The 20,793-nt window shown below is 37.0% G+C and overlaps 1 protein-coding gene across 6 annotated transcripts in view; it reads right to left on the bottom strand.

Annotated features, from left to right (window-relative positions):
- TANC2 (tetratricopeptide repeat, ankyrin repeat and coiled-coil containing 2) overlaps positions 1 to 20,793 on the bottom strand; it is a 364,817-nt gene that overhangs the window by 111,063 nt on the left and 232,961 nt on the right. For all 6 annotated transcript variants that reach the window (XM_004749221.3, XM_004749222.3, XM_004749224.3 and 3 more), the window contains one exon: positions 7,147 to 7,272. In XM_004749221.3, coding sequence (XP_004749278.1) covers positions 7,147 to 7,272 — 126 coding nt within the window. The remainder of the gene's footprint in view (positions 1 to 7,146; positions 7,273 to 20,793) is intronic.

Raw genomic sequence — 20,793 nt, 5'->3', positions numbered from 1 at the left:
TGAGTGAGCAAGAGAGACAGTGTGAGCAGGGAGAAGGGTGGAGTCAGAGGGACAAGCAGGCTCCCAACTGAGCAGGGAGCCAGACGTGGGGCTCAATCCCAGGACCCTGAGATCATGACCTGAGCCAAAAGCAGACACTTGGTCAACTGAGCCACCCAGGCACCGCAACATAAAAGAACTTCTATATACAAGAGTGGAAAGGGTAAATCATTTTACAGAACCAAAAAATGTTTTGCAAAGGGTTACCTAAGTAAATTTACTGGCAATATGATTACTTAACAAGATTTAGTCACTTTTGGGAGAAAATGATAGATTAACTGGGAAGCTGATTCTTTAAATCTCATTTAGATCAAAACATCAAAATGTCCTAATGGTTACTTATTTTTCCTTTATTGCACTTAAGGCATTTAAAAGTATTTTCAGTGATTTATTCTTGCAGAATTAGATATCATGATTAGAATCTCTTTCATGTTACTCCATGGCTTTCTTTAAGCAGTGTGTTATTTAACACAAGGGGTCAATATGTGCCTATTAGAAGACCCTGTGTTTATAGATGTGTTTTATAGTCTCTTCTCTTTCTCAAAGGTTATTTCTCCCTTGTGGTTCATGTGGAACTCTGTTGTATATTAGCTACTGTTTGGATTCTTAAACTTTAAGAGAAAATTTAGTATACAAGGCTGGGTTACATAAAAACCAGATCAGTCTGAGCTTCTTTAACAAGTAATGATCTGCTTTAAAAAATCATATCCAGACTACTACAAAAAGCATAAATTAGTTTCTAGCAGACATTCAAAGACATCCAGTTTGAATACTGCATTTTCAGATTTTAAGGTACTTTCCAAAAGAGCTGACTTGGGTGCAAGGATCAACTTCATACAATTAAAGATTACAATCTATTTATCTATATAGATTATATATATAGATATATATCTATATATATAATATATTACTATCTATTTATCTATAGGCAGTATGTACATGCAATCTTACTTCTGAATTTTAAAAGAAACCTAATGTTGTAAAAATAGAACAGTGAACAGTAAGACAGAAGACAATGATGGAAATATTCTCCTGTAACTGTAAGAGCCAGCCAGGTCATGATCAAGATGACTAAGAACCTCAGGGGTGTGTGACTCAGTGGGCTAATGCAAGAGTATTAGCTTCATGACATGCATCTTAGTCATCTTCATAATGAATTCATTGTTTTGGAAAAGGGACTCACAAATATTGTGATGCACTGATTTTATTTAATGAAAATTCAACATTTTGCTTTGACAAAGTGACATTAACCATGGCAGGGTCAATTTCATATAAATTCTACCAGTGAGTCAGATTATCATTTGCACATATGCCCTCCCACCTAGTATCTACTAAGGTAGCTGTGAACTAAAGCCAATGCCTGTGAATGGTCACTGAGTAATGGGGTTTAGTAAAAGTCCTAGGGAAACCAACATATATTGGGAAATAAATTTTAATTAGGTTTATAATCTCTTCAATCAGAACAGTGTTAGAATATTATCATCAATAATTTATTGTTATTTACCCCAAGTAGCTACTCTGGGAAATCAGTATGCTGTGATTTGTTTTGTGTATTTTAATTCCCCCTTGTTCCCTTTATGTCTTCCATCATAAGATTTATTACCTTTATCCATAAAAAACCAACAACCTCTGCCTTCCTTTGGCTAGACAGCAAACTTGGTTTCTGTCTTTCTTTGTGGAAGAAGAGAGTCCATTAAGATGGTCAGAAAGAATGAGAGTTTTTAGGTAGGTTATTCTTAGCCTAACTTCACATTAACACAATGGTGATTAAAAATGGACTCCAAAATAATGTTTAAAACTTAAATTAAAAACTTTAATAATGTTTCAAATTAATATCTATCAAAGACTTCAGGCTTTGAGATTAGAAAAGGCATTCATGGTTGGTTAGCCAGCTATCTACTCTGCACTCCTAGTACACAATCTTCTGTAACTGTTTTACCACGAGAGCTCAGGCTCTTGGATGGCTGACAGCTAGGAATCTACTAACTTGCTGCAGTGGGATCCCGGACAGTGCACTTATGTGACCTCCTCCCCATTGTTGGGCTGGCTCTCTGGAAACATCAATTTTGGTAGAACAGTTGTTCAAAACAGCTGCCTTGAGAAGTTTAAAAAAAAAAAAAAAAGACTTTTTACTAATGAAGCAAATGTGGATTTTTAAAAAAATTCTTTCTATTGCTTTTCTTTATTCTGTATTTTATCTGTGCTCTTTTTTTTCCCTTTGCAAATGTTAGTGTTACTACCCCACTTAAGAGCCAAATTCTGGCTCAGATGTTACCCAGCAACTTCTGCTTCAGTGGTTAAAACACTACCTTTATGATCAAACAACTCTAATTACTATAAAGGCAACTATTAAGTGAACTATGCCTGCAGTCTTTTTTTTTTTTTTAATCAATTCAAATAAACATTTATTGCACAGGTACTCTGGCAACTGTTTTAAGTGTTAGATTTCAGGCAGAATGGTCAGCACTCAATGAAAGAGCCATTCTGCATCAACTCTTATCTGTAAGGTTTCAGTCACTGTATTTAAATAACACAACTAAAGAACACAATTAAAGGCTGGCTCTTTTAACACAAAGTTAGCATAATAAATGCTAGTGATAAAATGATTAAAGAATTACAGATAGCTTAGAATTCCAGAATGAAGGTATCTAACCTAAGTGAACTCAGGACAAATATTCAAAAAGTACTTCTACACAGAGTTCAAAGAAGAGTAGAGCCTATCAGCTATAAGAGGTCCTGCTAGTGTGGAAATATGAAAAGATGTGAAAACTTAGGTAGACAAAGACAGATACCACATGATTTCACTTATATAGAGAATCTAAAAAACAAATGAACAAAACAGACTCTTAAATACAGATTACAAACTGGTGGCTGCCAGAGGGGATAGTCATAAAATAAGTAAGTCAAGGAGATGAGCATTACAGCTCTATTCTTGTACTCTTAAACAATGTTTATGAATGACTTTTTTTTTTTTTAAGATTTTATTTATTTATTTGACAGAGATCACAAGTAGGCAGAGAGGCAAGCAGAGAGAGAGGGGGAGGTAGGCTCCCTGCTGAGCAGAGAACCGGATGCTGGGCTTGATCCCAGGATCCTGGGATCATGACCTGAGCTGAAGACAGGGGCTTTAATCCACTGAGCCACGATGACTTTTAACCAATTCTAAAACTATACTTTTTTCGTATTTCTGTAAATAGACTTTATGGTCCTTAAAGATGTAAAGGCACTTATCTCCAATTGCTAAACCAATGGTTCTGGAGGGCCCAGGGATTTTTTAAGACACTTTCAGGGGGTCCACAAAATCATAATTATTTAATATTCAGAGGTTACTTGTCTTTTTCCATGTTCATTCTCTCACAAATGTATGGCAGAATTTTCCAGAGCTTATGTGATATTAACAAATAATGGGTCTACTATTGTTTTTGAGAAATGAACAGATACTTTAACACTTTCTCAGTTTTAACTTCTAATATGGCAAATATCAATAAATATAACTCACATAAACACAAGCTTTTAAGGTCCTCAGTAATTTTTTTAAGTGTATAAAAGGGTGCTGATACCAAAAAGTTTGAGAACCACCACTCTAAACAGAATAATGCAAGAATGTCTGTGTGAAGTGCCCAAAAAGTGTTTGCTACCTATCTGTTTAGACATATCCTCAAAAGATATTATTTTAGATAATCTCCATGCTGGGAATCAGTCAAGTAAATTCAGTAGCCAGCAGATACACTACAGTATATCTGACCATTAACTACCTTCTCTGAAGATCCGGGGTCATTTAAAACCCATCACTTGTGATAATTGTGATAGAAAAACTATTTCACTATTTCATAGGACTTGTTTGAGTAATATTTTAAAGTATAGAAAGATCTATCTCTAGTGTAGAAGATTTATCTTAGATACCACAAAAGGTTTCAATCACATTATTATTTTTCTGGGGTAAAGTTGTCTTATTTCAACCACAGCCAGAAGAAAAATATGTAAGACCAAAATATGACTGAAATTTGTATGTCTCTTTAAATAAAACAGAAACCATGACGTGACATGTTTTCTAAAATTATGCCAGGAAAACAATATGATACTGTTTCTACGATGAAGTACAATGTTTGGGTATAACAAGCACAAATTATAAAGGCTTGCCAAGCAGGTCTATAGAAACACAATGGAAGTCAATCTAAGTTTGCTTTCCTTTCTTGTTAATGTGTTTTAAGTCATATCAGGAGACAAAGAGTTCATCTGTAAATAGTAATTAAGATAACATGTTGCTTTTTGAGGGAAGATTAGTATGCTAATTTAGAAGGCAAAATATTTCTTAGTAAATACCCAGTCTCTTACGGATTAAAGTACTCAACGGAATGGCATGTTCTAACCCTTTGGACTGCTGAACAAAAATCTCTTGAAAGAACAACTTTAAGAAACTAAAACACTCCTATCACAGCACCTTTATCAATGGAAAAGCTGCATCTTCAAGTAGTAGTGTAAACAGTAAATTGAGACACTATCTGCAAGAATATAAAATTCGTTTTGGTAGGAATGCATTATTCAGGCAGAGAGCTCTCTGAAGATTTAGGCATGCTTTGAAAATCTTTGAATGCGCTTTGGTTTTACTGAACGCTGAGGCTGAAGCTTAGGGCAATAGCAAAGCTTTTTGTTGTTTTCTGGATATAAGTGCTATCTGGATCTAAGTATCAAGCTCACTAGAATGCATCTGTCAAAGATCTTACTACATCTTTACCTACCAGAGCAGATACACACCATCAAGTATTAAGAAAACCCAACCCTTTGAGAAGGGTTCTCAACAATATATAGCAGCAATCTGTCAACAGATGCTATTTTCTACTTTCAGGCATACCTTGTTTTCTTGTTTCACATGTGGATAATTCCTTTTTTTTTTTTAAACAATTTGAAGGTCTGTCGCAACCCTGCATTGAGCAAGTCTACTAGTGCCATTTTCCAAGAGCATATGCTTAATCTTTGTCTCTGTGTTCCATTTTGGGAATGTGTGCACTGTTTTGAACTTTTTCATCATTATTATATTTGTTATGGTGATCTGTGATCAGTGATTATGACTCACTGAAAGCTCAGATGATGTTGCCATTTTTTAAGTAATAAAGTATTTTAGAGATTTAAAAAAAAATTATTTATTTGAGAGAGAGTGAGAGCATGAGCAGGAGAAGGGGCAGAGGGAGAGGGAGAAGCAGACTCCCTTTCGAGCACGGAATCTAACGTGGGGCTCGATCCCAGAACCCTGGGATTATGACCTGAGCCGAAGGCAGATGCTTAACTAACTGAGCCACCCAGGGGCCCCTAAGTAATAAGGAATTTTAAAATTAAGGTATGCACATTTTTTTTAGACAATACTTTTATATACTTAATAAACTACAATATAGTGTAAAGATAACTTTTATAGGTAAAAATCCATTTGACTTGCTTTATTGTGATATTTACTTTAAAACTGCAGTGGTTTGAAACCGAACCCGCAAGATCTCTGAAGTATGCCTGTAGTATGAAATCCATCATTCAATGACTAGCAGAGCACAAAACAGGATAAACAGTGTATGTCTTCCAGCCATGAATAACAAGGTGATGTCAATGCAGCAGATTTTCAGCCAAATCTGAAGGTCTATACAGATCAATAGCTGTATCCAATCTTTTTTTTTAAATTTGAATTCCAGTTAATGTATAGTGTACAATTTAGTGATTCAACACTTACACAAAACACCTGGTGCTCATCAAGACAAGTGCACTCTTTAATCCTCACCCTCAATTTAACCTATCCTGTCCCTCCCCTCTGATGACCATCAGTTTGTTCTCTACAGCTAAGAGTCTGTTTCTTGGTTTGCCTCTCTCTTTTTTCCCCAATAATCATTCCTTTGGTTCTTAAATTCCACATATGAGTGAAATCAGGTGTCCAAACTTCTTTATTATGGCTATGCATACTGGTTTTGGCACAAATCACTTATTCGGTCTTTTGATTAGATTTATTCAGGCTTTGGATATAACCAATCAATGAGCACTAAGTAGTGCTAAATAGAATTCCACTTCTGAGGCTGGAAATACACAACTGTATACACTAAGCAACTAGCACGTGGCTTAGCTGAAGAAATGGTGAGGAGAATGAATAGGACTGGGAACTAAAACTGACAGGCGTCAACTCACTATAGTCGATGGGAGGTTTGGTAACTACAGCAATACACCCAATTATTTTATGCTCCTAGATGCCCGGTCATCACTGGTAAACTATCAGTACCATGACTTCCAGAATGGACAGCAGGCATGAATATAACCCTTCCTGCGTGAGTTACACATGTTGGCCTATACAGAGTAGCACTGGACAAGCGGTGAGGAGGAGAGCAGAGGAAGATGAAAATAATCTAGGAGATATAATTTTTAAAAAGGCACTTGGGATATTAGAACTCTGGATTATGACATACTAGAGAAAGCAGACCACTTTCTGTTAAGGTGATCAGAAATGTTCTGGTTCATTTTGAACAAGCTAGAAGCACAAGCAGTGATACCACTAACAGGTCTCTCAGCTAAACTATCTTTGGAAAGGATCAACAAAATGAAAAATCTTTGAAAAGACTGGATTCCTGATGGTAGAAACAAGCAATATGCATAAAAAATGTAAAGAAACTATTGCCTGAGTGGGAAAAGGATAAGTGGTTTAAATGTTGCCAGGGGAGAATTAGAAGCACTGTGTAAAACTCCAAGTAAATAAACTTACTGTATGTCACTGGAAATGGCCTAGGATGAAAACAAAATGAATTCTCCAAGAAACATATGACCATTAGCACCAAGCTCACCAGGGGCACTAGCGCTGAAGTGAACCAAAACCTACTTCTGAAATCTAGGTTGTTTCCTCCATCACCACCTTTACTCTTATTTCCATGGAGAATTTCAAGGGCCAATGTTTCTAACTGTTCAAAATTACAATGTCTATGATGAGTATAATGTATTGGTGTTTATCTTTCTCTTCTATGGTAACATGCTCATTTCTTAAGCGAGGCTTCAGTAACAGTGGAAATAGGAAGCAAGCTTTTTGCTTACTGTCCGTGTCCACTTTTGCCTGGGCATCACCAGGCAAAGCCCTTCTGTAGTTCTAACCTCTTAAATCCTGTTGTGTGCGAGCACCGCCCATGCTCTGTCTCGGCATTCGAAGAGAAGTTCTCAAAGGCGTATGTCTCTGCTCATCCAGATAAGCAAGGTCCTCCAAGTGGGCAGAGCTTGTGGCTGACAAGACAGAAAAGTTTAGTCAGAATATATAAGTTCAGAACACTTTCAGTTAGTCTCTATCTCCCAAACTTGGGAATCAGAGCTTATTCCAGCATATACATTTACCAAGAGTTTGCAGAACTCACGGTCCTCATCAGTGTCCTGAACATGTGCGGAGAGAAAATGTCAAGAGTTGTCTTCAGCTCTTTCATCACTATCAACTGCCTGAGGTTATGAAGAGTACTAGCAACAAGCTGGCAAACACACTTGTACCTGACAACAAAAATTATTAGTTTTTGCTTCTTTGGGGTCACAACTACCACTTGTAGAACAAGGCATAAACATCATCAGTGGAGAACCATGTTCCAATTTATATTGAGCTGTAAGAAAAACATGAAGCTCTGTTTCCGACATTTTCCCTTCATGCTAAAGAATGAAATATGAAAACATTCTGAAAACAATTTTCATGTGTGTGTATCTTTTGGAAAGATAGGAACTAGGACAACAGACAGAGAACTGCTAAAGAGCCTTTAGGGAACTGCCAATGTCCACGAATTCCAAGAAACACTTAATTGCCCTCCAAACATAGTCAGGTATTAAGGCCCCCCATTGCATGTACAAACCCTTTAATCCAGCCACAGGAGAGAGAAGGAAAATGCATGGGTACTGGCAAGCCTATATATTGAGAGCTGTTGGGAACATTCACAATGAACCAAAAAGTGAGGAAACTAAGGATCAGCACTAAAGACAAAACAATTTTTAACAACAACACGCCCAAACTTCTGTCAGAATACAATCATTTAGAGCTTATAAATTATTAATTAAACTGCTGGTTCAGTTTGTTGCTAATTATGTACGACTCTGTGCCAGGGGTTATTCAGTTCTTTGATGGCAATTATTTACCAAGAGTTTACTGTGTGCCAGGCCCTGTTCTTGAGGCCCTCCCTGGCGTGGCTGCCAGTTTACCTCTGGTGACTGTTTTGAGTGGGTGAGAGGAAGCAAAATGAGATCACTCTTGGCTACAGAGCTCTATTGAAGTACTGTCCATATCCCCAGTTGAGGTAAGACACAAACAACGATCTAAGGTGGATTATGACTAAGTGGCACAAAGAAAGTCACAAAGTGCTCTCTGAGCTGAAATGGGGGGACAGGGAAGACAGAGAAAAACAGAACAGAAGTAGAGAAAGACAGAAAAGAACAAGAGAGAACATGTTCAAGAGATATATATTCCCTTCGTCCTTCAACTACTGCAATAACCTCAGTTACTTAGGTCTGCTAGAAACCTAGACAAAAGGAACTTCTCCAAATTTATAGATATAGTTTCTGTGGGGAAATAAAAGTCTCTGAAAGCTCATCTTGGGAAGTAAACCAAGAAAAGAAAGTCAAATGTCACATTACACATCAGTGGGTGAGAGTCTCAGAGGAGTAGGAGATAATCTTGATCTCCGCATTCTGAAATTAAAACGATGCAGAAGAGATTATTATTTAATCTTTTATTTAAAAACACTGGAGATATGACTCTTACATCATTCCCACTGGGAGAGTAACAGAGGAACAAGAGATGATCTTGATCTTTGCATTCGGAAACTGAAACTATCCAGAAAAAATAACTACAGAATTTTTCATTTAAAAACACTGGGGACAATGACTTACACTATTCCCACTGGTACTCTAATGTGGTTCCATGAATTAGTTCTTTCTTATGTTTATTAGTCTTTCCTGTTTTAATCTAAGTCTGTTTTCCTTTGTATGGTTCTTTGTCTATAGGTGTGTAGCTACCCACCCCCCCCCAAAAAAGAAAAGAGGAAGGAGGAGAAGGAGGAGGAGGAGGAGAAGGAGGAGGAGGAGGAGAAGGAGGAGGAGGAGGAGGAGGAGGAGGAGGAGGAGGAGGAGGAGGAGGAGGAGGAGGAGGAGGAGAAGGAGAAGGGGAAGGGGAAGGGGAAGGGGAAGGGGAAGGGGAAGGGGAAGAGGAAGAGGAAGAAGAAGAAGAAGAAGAAGAACAAGAACAAGAAGAAGAAGAAGAAGAAGAAGAAGAAGAAGAAAGGGAGAGGGGAAAAAAAGAGCCCTCAGAATTCCCATTTCTACAGAGCCCTTGTAGGAACAGAGAAATATTAGCATCGGCTGAGCAGGGCCCCTTACACAGAGATCAGAGTTTCAGCTTTGTAGGGCCTTTCCTCCAAGTTTCTATGGGTTAATAACCCTAGCCTCTTCTTGTGCCCGCAGGCTCAGAGATGCTAGCTGTTTCCTGCAGCTGATAAGTCCATGATACCTCAGTGTTTCCTTTTTACCTTTTTAGTTCATTTAAACATAGTCAACCATTTTTTACATATCGAATTTTCTGGTAAATATGGTTTCTGTATCCTGGCTAGCCCCTGACCCATACACCACAGAATGTAGTGGAGCAGCTATCTTTTCATATATGTGATGTTGGTAATAAAGCCATACCACAGAATGAAGATGTGGAAGGAATCTTAACAGTCATCTAGTCCAGAGGTCAGCACATTCAGGCCTGTAGATGAAATCTGGCCTGCTGCCCATTTTTGTAAATAAAGTTTTACTGAAACACAGCCTTGCCTGTTCCTTAAGTATTCATTTACAACAGTTGCGAGAAAGGCCATATTAGCCTGCAAAGCCTAAAATACTTACTAGCTGGCCTTTTAAAAGAATGTCTGTTGATCCCAAACCAGTCAAATCGCTTCATTTTACAGATTAGTACTGTAGAGTGACTTGTCTACAGTGAATCACTCTTTTATGGTAGAGCCAGGCCTCAAAACCAGCTATCTGATCATCAGTCCAGTGAGTGCTCTCTGCATTGTGGGCCCCTCCACCTCCCCCGTTTTTAAAGCTTAAACAGATTTAATTCTTCCTTAAAAGGCTTATTTTTAAAAATCCCTTCTTTATCTTTGTCACTTCCTCTCAACTCCTAGTTTTTTTATGGCTTCAAAGAGCAGTAATCAAACCTGGGCAACAGAGACCTTAGAATGCAAGTGAAGGTACTGGTGTAGCCTGGACTAATAATCTTCACCCTTCAAATATTTTTTCCACAGTAAGAAACAAGAGAACAAACAAAAGCCCCCAAATTTGTTATTTTTTTTTAAAAACAAAAAATACAGATAAGGTACTTTCTAAAGCTGATAAACTGAGGAGTAATATGAAAAGAGTATCAATAACAATGAGAATATCTTTTAAAGATTTATAGATGAGCGAGATCTGTACTTTGAGTAGAGATCTGAATAACAGATAATCCATTTTAATTTCTCTTTACTGAGAAGACCTTCTGGCAGGTACTACCAGCCCCAGCCTCAGTTTCACAGCCTCAGTTTCCTATTCCAAAAGAGCTGTTGGCAGCATTTGTTCAATCTAAACGCTTAGTGTAAACTTAACAAGCTTTGCTAAACAAATCTTCACCATCTTAATTCCTTGGAAAATGGACATCAGTTGTTTTATTGTTTTACTTCACAAAACCAAGAAATGTAGTAAAGATATTTTGTAACGAGCACATGTCTCCATTTCAGTCAGATGACATTAGGAGAAAAAGGCAAATACCCTAATTATCGAGCTGAATGAACGGTTCATTCCTCTACAAATCCAAATACTCATAGGCAAACAGTGAACTAAGGAAGAACAGTGATCTTCGGTGTCAAGTGCAAGAGCTCTGAAGCCTGATTCAGGCACAGACAGACCTCAAATCAGCCGGTGGGGAACTACTGTTTTAATCCGGATTGCAAATAAATTATGTTTAGCGCTAGTTAAGTCTACTAAGACATTTGTTCTTTTTCTTATTTTAGCAACCAGTATCTTCTTTTTGTTGATCTCTGAATCTATCACAGCTTTATCAAATAATCCAAAATGTTTTTTTCACTGCCTGTATCCCTTATTAAATCACTATTCTCCTTAGTCTTACTTTGCTTCTCACTGCCTCGTCATTTTCAAAATTCTTGCCCATTATTTAAAGGAATATGAGACAAATATTGGAAAGATGAGCCATGAGACCTGAAATTCTGTTAGCTGTGGCCCTTTGTTCCACTAGTTGTATAGGTGCACTCTCCCTCATGATCACTTGAATGTTTTCCATTTGTAAGCCACTTTCAGAGAAGTCTGTTGTAGTTTGTCAAACATCTCACTGTCAAATTTGCTCAAGTTACATTTTCTCTGCTTCCCTGACTGATCCTCCAGTCAAAATTAACTGCTTCTCCCCTTTAGCAAGCACATACATATATTAATTAAATCTTTGTGATGCAGCTACTTGCCCACATTGCTGTCTTCCCTTGTTATAATAGGTTCTGGAAGGCAAGAAAGCAATGCCTGGTTCATCTTTGATAACCCTGTCCCCTCAGAGTAAATCAAAGTACTCTGCACCTTATGTTTAATACAGAACTGAATTCCAGCTAGTCCTACCTAGATTTAGATACATGTCTGGCTCTAGCTTCATCCTCTTCATCGCTCTGTTTAATGTTTACCAGACATCACTATGATAATATGCTCAGCTCCAATGTTTATATAAACTTCCTTCAAGTACCACTTGAAGTCTTGAAGTCCCTCTTCTACTTTTTTCTATAGCAGATACACTTCCTTTCATACTATATAGATTACCTATTAAATTTATTTTATTTTCTCTGGCTAGAATGTAAACTTCATGGGGCGGGGCAGGGATTTCTGTTTTGTTTACTGATGTTTCTCAAGTGTTTTGAGCAGTGCCTGTCATATATACAGTACATATTCAGTAAACACTTGTCTAATAACTGAATAACTGTATTTGACATACACTCTGTGTTCTGGCCACATTTAAATGATCAATGAATGACAAATTAGGTTTTGTCTTCTGGGGTTGTTTTGAAAGCTAAGGATGAAGGAGGCGGCTATAGCAACAATGTCTTGAATATCTTCATCACATACAAACACCAATGGCCGACCTACAGGGACATACATGTTTCCACCTCACAGTGGTACTCTCACTGTGAAAACTGTCCTAGCATGTTTTATCTGAGAGAGTTCCATCAAAAATTAATACTATAATATTTAATGAACATTTTTAGCATAGGAGATAATTAGGTAAGTCGGACTGAACAAAAGAAAGAAGAAAAACAAATATACAATTTAAAAAATTACATGAAAAGAAAATGCTTTAAAAAGTAAACTTCCATGTAAAATCTATAAAAAAGTAAAATCTATGTCATTAAAAATCCTTGTTTTCAGAGAAGGAAGAGGGAAGTGGAAAAAGGGAGCATCTATGTATTTTTTGAGATCTCCTAGGATTGAACAGCTAATTCATTTATAGAACATTTAACTGACATACTTTCTGAAGTCAAAATAACTTAACAAATAAGTGGGCAGAAAAAAATCCAGCAGACAGCATTTGGTACAAAACATTCCAGAGGCAACTCTATATTGAGTATGAAACCAGTCTCAATTGTTTCTTCTTATATCAGTTGTCACAGTACAAACAGATTTTAGTAGCACGACTGTCCTTCTGGCTGACCTGAGCAGGGAGCTTGGAATGACATTATGTTTGCTACAGTCTGGGCAAGAAGCCACTGTGCTGTCCTTATACCCTTGATTCATAAAGTCAACATTCTGACTGCTGAAAAGCCCGTATTTTCTTCTTCATAAGATCCTCACTACAGCTTCTGATTGGATTCACCTAAATCCCCCAAGATCCCCATTTTGCATTTACCTGATTCTTAAGATCTTTTTCTTAGGAAAATGTGCAGCTCCAAACGTTAGCAAGTAGATGGTGAGAGTTTGTATTTTCACTGACTTTCACTGCTTATATGTTTCCTTGACAGACTCCTCATTTTCACACAAAGCAATGAGGACAGCTGCTGTAAGTGACTACTCCTGCTGTCCACATCCCTCCAATTCCCAGCCAATCTCATTTTAAGAGATCACAGACATCCTACTCTCCAATAATTTCTGCCATGCAACCGCAAGTCCACAAATTCTCTAATTCCTTTCAGCACAACAGGCTTAAAACATAAACATGCAGTAGTGATTTACATTTTGAAAACAATAAAAAATAGTTTCAATTTTATGTATCTTAGAATTTTAATTTAAAGGTAGAGTCTATACATCTGAATTTATATTCAGAAAACCAAACTACTCTAGGAAAAACTCAAGCCTTGAAAGTAGAGATTGCCAAAACTCAGCTTTAATCACTTTGCCATTCAAGTTAAAAGTTTTTATTTTCAGTAAATAGCACTACCTTCATATATGGTATATTGTGGAACTTTTAAATGATACATGTAAGAACAGACTTCACTTGTTTGAATCTTTATGTTTCTAAAAGTATACAGCTTTTGGACCAAACTAATGGATCAATATATTTATACTTAGAATAATCAGACTTCTATTTTAATAGTTGATAATAAGTACATGGTTGTTTTTTCTTTCTTCTTCTTCTATTTTTTTTTTTTTAACAGATTTTATTTACTTATTTGACAGAAAGAGAGAGCACAAGCAGGGGGAGGAGCAGGCAGTGTGAGAGGGAGAAGCAGTCTCCCCGCTGAGCAGGGGGCCTGACGCAGGACTCAATCCCAGACCCCGGGATCATGACCTGAGCCAAAGGCAGATGCTTAACAGACTGAGCTACCCAGGTGCCCCAGTACAGGGTTGTTTTAAAATTTTCCTTACATATATATTTTCCATGTATGTTGCAGGTGAGTTCAAAGCTCAGAAAAAAATTTTAAAAATCACCATAAACATCTGAATATGTACTAACCCTATTTCTAAGTAAAGTGTTACCAAAGTGTCCCTCCCATTCTTTTTAAAATCAAGGGTTATATGGAATAACAAAGTCAATTTTATTCTTTAGAATTCAATGCAGCAAATTAATTTAAATAATTCCTTGACAATTTCCTGGTCCTGCCAGAAGATGTGGCCCCATAAAGATGCCAGCGAGCTCAAGCAAAGACGGTGACTCTCTTCCCCAAGTAGGAAAAAGTCTATAACATAGCAAGGACCAATAACAATTATTCCCCCAGATTTTCTGAAGTGATGTGAATGGTATTTTCACATCATTATTCAATGTTATTTTGTCTCTAAAGTAATTATATTATTCATACTGAAATAAAGTTTTAAAAAGAAGGCAAATTTAAGAGCGGGATTTGAATAAGGCCTTTTATAACTGGCATTATTTTTTCCCTCAACTGTTCATATGCTTAGAATAATTTAATAAGTATAAATAAATATCTCGTATTTGAAATCCTCAGTTACTCCTGTTCACCAAGGAGATTTGAGTATTTGATCTTCCCACACTTTGGGGAACCACTCCTGTGTGCACATTAGAAAGTAAAGGAAAATAAGTATATCTAGAGCTATATTGAGCGCTGACCCGCCACAGCTAAGAAATGGTTTTAAAAAATGATTTAGATACCTAATCATTTTAACTATCAGAGGTTGTGGTCTTACCAAACATTTATACAACATTACACAGTTAGCAGGGTAATTCTCTGTAAAAGTAACTTTATTTCTCTACATTCTGGAAACATTTTCAACCTATGACCTATTAAATTTTGAAGATAACGGAGTCCTCTGGTTTATAGTTCACTTTCCTGCCTCTTTGTGAGGATACTGAAACCATGGTTTCCAGATACAGAAAACAATCCAATACAAACTATTCTCTGACCTATGACTTGCACTGTAGGCAACACTAGATTTGTTTGTATTACATTCAACAATGACAAAAAATAATTTTCTGATTAAGTATGCTCATACTCCAATACATTCAATTTGTACTACTCAGAGAGTATAAAATCCTATTCTCCAAGACAGATCCGTCTGGCTTCTTTTTTTCTCTTCCTTTTTAAACTTTTTTTTAAAAAAGATTTTATTTGTTTATTTGAGAGGACAGAAAGAGCAAGGGAGCACACAAGTTGGGGGAGCAAGGGGGAGAGGGAGATGCCGACTCCCCACTGAGCAGTGACCCTGGGATCATAACCTCAGACAAAGGCAGATGCTTAACCAAGCCACCCAGGAACCCCTGATTTATCTGGCTTCTGATGGTACATTTACCTTTTATCCTTTTCTTTTTTGAGCAAACATGATCAGTACTACTTAAGAATCTGAAAATCTGTGCTAGCCAGAAAGGCTCTAATTATGGTATGAGCACTGTGATAAACGGAAAAATAATCAACAGTTACGGTCTATGGGCATAGCAAAATAGGCTAATGTTATCCCTTTTATTTTTTTGAACATGGGGGAGCGGCAGGAGAAGGAAAAGAAGAGGGTAGAAAGAATTTAAGTGAGTACAGAAAATATTTTCCAATACTTGAATTTAAAACAAATTCCAATAACAAAGAAAAATCATTATTTTGTGGTATTTGATATAAACAGGGTACCTTCTGTTAAAAAGATAAAAAATGACACCAAAAGCATGATCCACAAAAAGAAAAATTTGATAAACTGATATGATCAAAATGTTTGTGCTTCAAAATACATCAATGAAAAAATTAAAAGATAAGCAACAGACTTGGAGAAAATATTTTGCAAACTCGTCGTTTGATAAAGCATTGTATCCAGCATATACAACAAATACTTACAACTCAGTAAGACAAAAATCCAACAAAAAAATGTGCAAAAGGGTCTGAAAAGATATTTTACCAAAGAAAATATACGAATAACTAATGAGCACACAAAATAAGCTCAACACCATCAGTCATTAAGAAAATACAAATTAAAAATATAACAAGATAGTACTTCACACCCACCCAAGTAATGATAGTAAGAGATAAGACAATAACAAATGGTAGAGAGAATGTGGAGAAAGAGGAATCCACATATACCTTATGAGTGGAATGTAAAATGGTGCAGCTACTTTAGAAAAAATTTTGGCAATTTCTTAAAAAGTTAAACATATATTTACCCTATGATACAGCATTTCCACTCCTAGGTATCTATCCAAGAGAAATGAAACCATATGTCCATCCCAAGACTTGCACATGAATGTTCATAGCAGCACTATTCAAAATAGTCAAAAATAGTCAAAATAGTCAAAAACCTAAATGCCTGTCAACTGGTCAATCAATAAAATGTGGTACAGGCACACAAAGGAATACTATTTGCAATAAGAAGGAACAAACTTTTGATACATGCTATATGACAGATGAACCTCAAAAACATGATGCTAAGAAGCCAGACAAAAGAGACCACATTTATAAGAAAGGTCCAGAAAAGTGAAGTCTACAGAGATAGAAAATAGATTAGTGGCTTCCTGGGGCAGGGGATGGGAATAAAATTAATATTAAATAGATGTGAGGACCATGTCATCACGACATATTATTGGGATGATGAAATGTTCTAAAATTGATTTATGGTAAAGGTTGCATAACTTAGTAAATATGCTAAATTGGGTAGATTATTCAAAATGGGTAAATTTTACAATATGTAAAACATAACTCAAAATAATTGTTTTTTTAAAAAGGATAAATTCACATAGAGACTACTGCTTCAGGACTTTATCTAGGGTAACACTGAACTAAGGTGGCAATTAAAATCATTTCTGGCCAGTTTGGGTACTGATCCTAGGTTTATGGTCGGAACACGTGGAACACTTTAAGTAAATTATCCATTTGTTGAAGTTACTAGGTTATTTTATACACACACACGCGCGCGCACGTATATATTCATTCATTCATTCATTTATTCTGAGAGAGGGGTGGAGGGTAGAGGAAGAGAGAATCCCAGGTAGAGGCCACCCCCAGTGCAGAGCCAGACAAGAGGATTGATCTCAGCATCCTGAGATCATGACTTGAACCAAAATCAACAGTCTGACACTTAACAGCCTGAGCCACCCAGGCGCCCCCTAGGTGATTTTTAATCAACACTAAAAATAGGTATTTCTTCAAAGACCTAGTTATGTCACCAAGAACCACTATTTCTAAACCAAAGGGATAATTCTTCTAAAAAGACAGAAGCCTAAATACTTCATACATTTTTTTAAATTGAGGTATGGCTTATATATGTTAACTATATAAACCTTAAGTGCATAGCTCAATAAATGATTATATGTTTACGCACCCATGCAACCACTATTCAATCAAGATATAGAAGGCTCCCTTGACATTCCCACCAAAGGTACCCACTATCTTAGTTCTATCACCATAGAAATGACAGAGTTTTGTCTATTTTTCTACACTTCATAAAAATATACATATTTCATATAATATGCCCTCTCCATGATGTTATCTTGGCTACAACATTCTTTTTCATTGTTGTATAAAATTTATTAAACCAGTCTACTGTTGACAGACATTTGGATGATTTCAAGCTTTTGGGTATTATGAATAAAATAGATATGAACATTCTTACATTTATTTATATTTATTTTAGTTATTTTTTGGTGAATATAAAGACTATTTTTTCCTAGTAGGCTCCATGCCCAACACGGGGCCCGACCCAGAGACCAAAAGTCATGTGCTCTACCAGCTGAGCCAGCCGGGCACCTGGGGATTTATTTTTGATGGCCATTCTATGCAGAAGTGGAACTGATAGTTTTAGGTAACATGCATAAACAGCTTTAGACACCTTTAATAGACCTTGCCAAGCACCTTTACAAAGTACTAGTTCCAGTTTATTATTATACTCCCATTAGCAATGTATGACAATTTCAACGGCATCACATCCACACTAACACATGGTATTGTCATTCCTTTTAATTTTGTGACAATGCCCACAGTCGTTTCTCACTGCCAGGACGTAGGAAGGATCTGATGTCTTACTCTACTTCTAACAAACTGGGATGGCGGAAGACATCAGACATCTAGGTCAGAGATGAAAGACCTTTCATTACTCAGAAGAAAAGCAAAAGCCAGAGTATCAACACTGGAGTTGCTCTCTGAGGCGGAATTCCCACAGGCAACACCAAGAGCTGGGTGACACCAGCACATGCAGATGGGTGTGCTGTGAGAAGAGGTGCACTGTGCCTATGAATTAATTTGTGTTTTCTAGGAATTTGTAAGTGGGATCATATAGTATATTCTCCTTTTTGTCTGGCTTCTTTCACTCATTGTAACCATTTTGAAACTTGTGTGCATTGCTGCAGTATCAATAGTTCATTTCTTTTTACTGCTAGGTAGTACGCATCATAAGGATATGTTCTAATTTATTTATCCATTCAACTGCTGGGGGCCATCTGGATGTTCACAATTTTTGGCTATTAACAAATAAAGGTGTATATCTTTGTAAGAACATGTGTTTCCACTTCTCCCTCTATAAATCCTACTGATTTTTTGACCTCACATGTCTCTTACATATATTATAATCATATATAGGTATATATTATGTATTACATATATAATCTGGATATTATATGTATAAACATATACTTTAAAGACTCATAAGTAATATTACCCTTTGGAGAGGGGTACTAGATGGAGAGAGGAGTGGCTTTTTCTCTTGTATTTTTTTGGTCCAATTTGAACTTTTGTTTGATTTATATATATATTATGTAACACATATGAATCTTTATTTTTTTTATTTTTTAAAAAGATTTTATTTATTTATTTATTTTGGCAGAGACAGAGATTAGAAGTAGGCAGAGAGGCAGGCAGAGAGACAGAGAGGGGGAAGCAGGCTCCCTGCTGAGCAGAGAGCCCGATGCGGGGCTTGATCCCAGGACCCTGGGATCATGACCCAAGCCGAAGGCAGAGGCCTTAACCCACTGAGCCACCCAGGCGCCCCACACATATGAATCTTTAATTTCTAGAATATGTCAGCAGGAACTACTGGGCAAGGAAATTACGGCTCATTTTTGTTTTCTTCTTTGTATTTCTCTGTATTAAAAAAAAAATGTAATAAATGTTACTTTTTAAGGCAATAAAAGAAGAAAATCTCCCAAGCCATTTTCTCAACTCTCCCGATACCTGGTGATTCGCTCCCTATAATTCTGCATAATACCACAAGCTTTTGATGAACTATTTTCTCTAACTCCAGGCTCTCCTCCTTCAGTTCATCCTATATGGATGAGTATATAGCCATTTTTCTAACCTGAAAATCTGGTTATACAGCTCCTGCTTAGACTGACTAGCAACAAAATAAACCTAATACCATCAGAGCACAGAAGCTCCTCGGTATCACCTGCAACATCACTTTCCACTATGCCGTCACTGTACCACAGGTTCTGGTCATGCTGCAATGCCAATAACACAGTAACATGCCAAGTTCCTTCACTTCTTGGGGCTTCCTTCCTTTTTTTTCTGACCTTGTTGCGACTTCTCGCTCATCCCTTTCTGTGATGTCTTCTATTCCTCTCTACCCTCTCCCCCTCCTTTTTAAAAGATTAATTATTTTGAGAGAGAAAGAGAGCAAGAGCTAGGGGGAGGGGCAGAGGGAGAGGGAGAAGCAGACTCCTCGATGAGCAGGGTGCCTGACGTGGGGCTTAATCCCAGGACTGTGAGATCATGACCTGAGCAGATGGCAGATGCTCGCCTGACTGAGCCACCCAGGTGCCTCTACCTTCCTCCTTTGCGTTCAGATGCTTCCCTCCTCTGTGTTCTTATGGTACTTTATAAATTACTGTATTATAGCAGTTATCCCACTGAGGCTGACTATTTTACAAAAACAGCAATGGATGTCAATTAGAATTCCATCCTGTAATTCTCTGTAAAATTATCCTTTATTTATTTGAGAGAGAGAGCACAAGCAGAGGGGAGAAGGAGAAGCAGGGTCTCTGAAGAGCAGGGAGCCCAACATGGGGCTCGATCCCAGGACCCTGGGATCATGACCAGAGCTAAAGGCAGATGCTTAACCCACTGAGCCACCCAGGCGCCCATGTAAAATTCTTATCCTCATATTTGCTGAAGTCAGTGTCCCAAAGAATATGCAAAGACTTACTGAAGTTGAAGTGTAGCCACAAATATATTGATGCCTATAAGGGGTAGAGTTGCTAAATGGCAGTTGGCAAAAAATATACCATGAGAGGTCATTTAGAAGCCCTCCAAATTCACAGATTGGATGGCAATTCCCTGAAAGTTGACCACAATTTAAAAGATTTTATTAAGTAACTAGAATATCAGCTCTTGCAAGATAAAATTCTAAATAAATGAAAATCTTACAATCCATGTAAAAGAAAAAAGGTACTCTTCATCTGATAAAATGTTGCTTGCTTTGTAAAGTTTTTAAGAAAATATTTTAAATGGCATTTTTTACCTGGTTATTAAAATACTAAGTTCTAAAAAAAGCTAAAGTTCTGTTCTCTGTTCTGTGTTCTCTGTAAAAAAGCTAAGTTCTGTTCTCTGTGATAGAGCTATATAGTCAATTTCTTCTATATGTATTAGAGAAGGAAATGGTAACTCACTGATACTTATGACAGTTGCCTTGTGCTAATTTCTAGAGAACAAGAGTGTTAGAAAACTTTAGAGAGAGAGAAGGATAATATCTGGCCAGTTCGTCCTGGACAATTCTTTGTACGACCTAAGGTTAGCATCTGAATAGGGTAAATAATGAATACAGATATTTGTTCTTAAGAAGGGCAAAGTACTTTATAATCTCTCCAGTAAACTAAAAAGAGGACAAGAGAAGCTTATACTTTGACTCCTACCAAGT

The sequence above is a fragment of the Mustela putorius genome, unplaced genomic scaffold, assembly GCF_011764305.1.
Source record: "Mustela putorius furo isolate JIRA1106 unplaced genomic scaffold, ASM1176430v1.1 tig00000487_pilon_pilon_pilon, whole genome shotgun sequence".
Lineage (NCBI taxonomy): Eukaryota > Metazoa > Chordata > Mammalia > Carnivora > Mustelidae > Mustela > Mustela putorius.
Note: the sequence above shows the minus strand (reverse complement) of the source record. Positions and strands in the feature narration are given on the sequence as shown.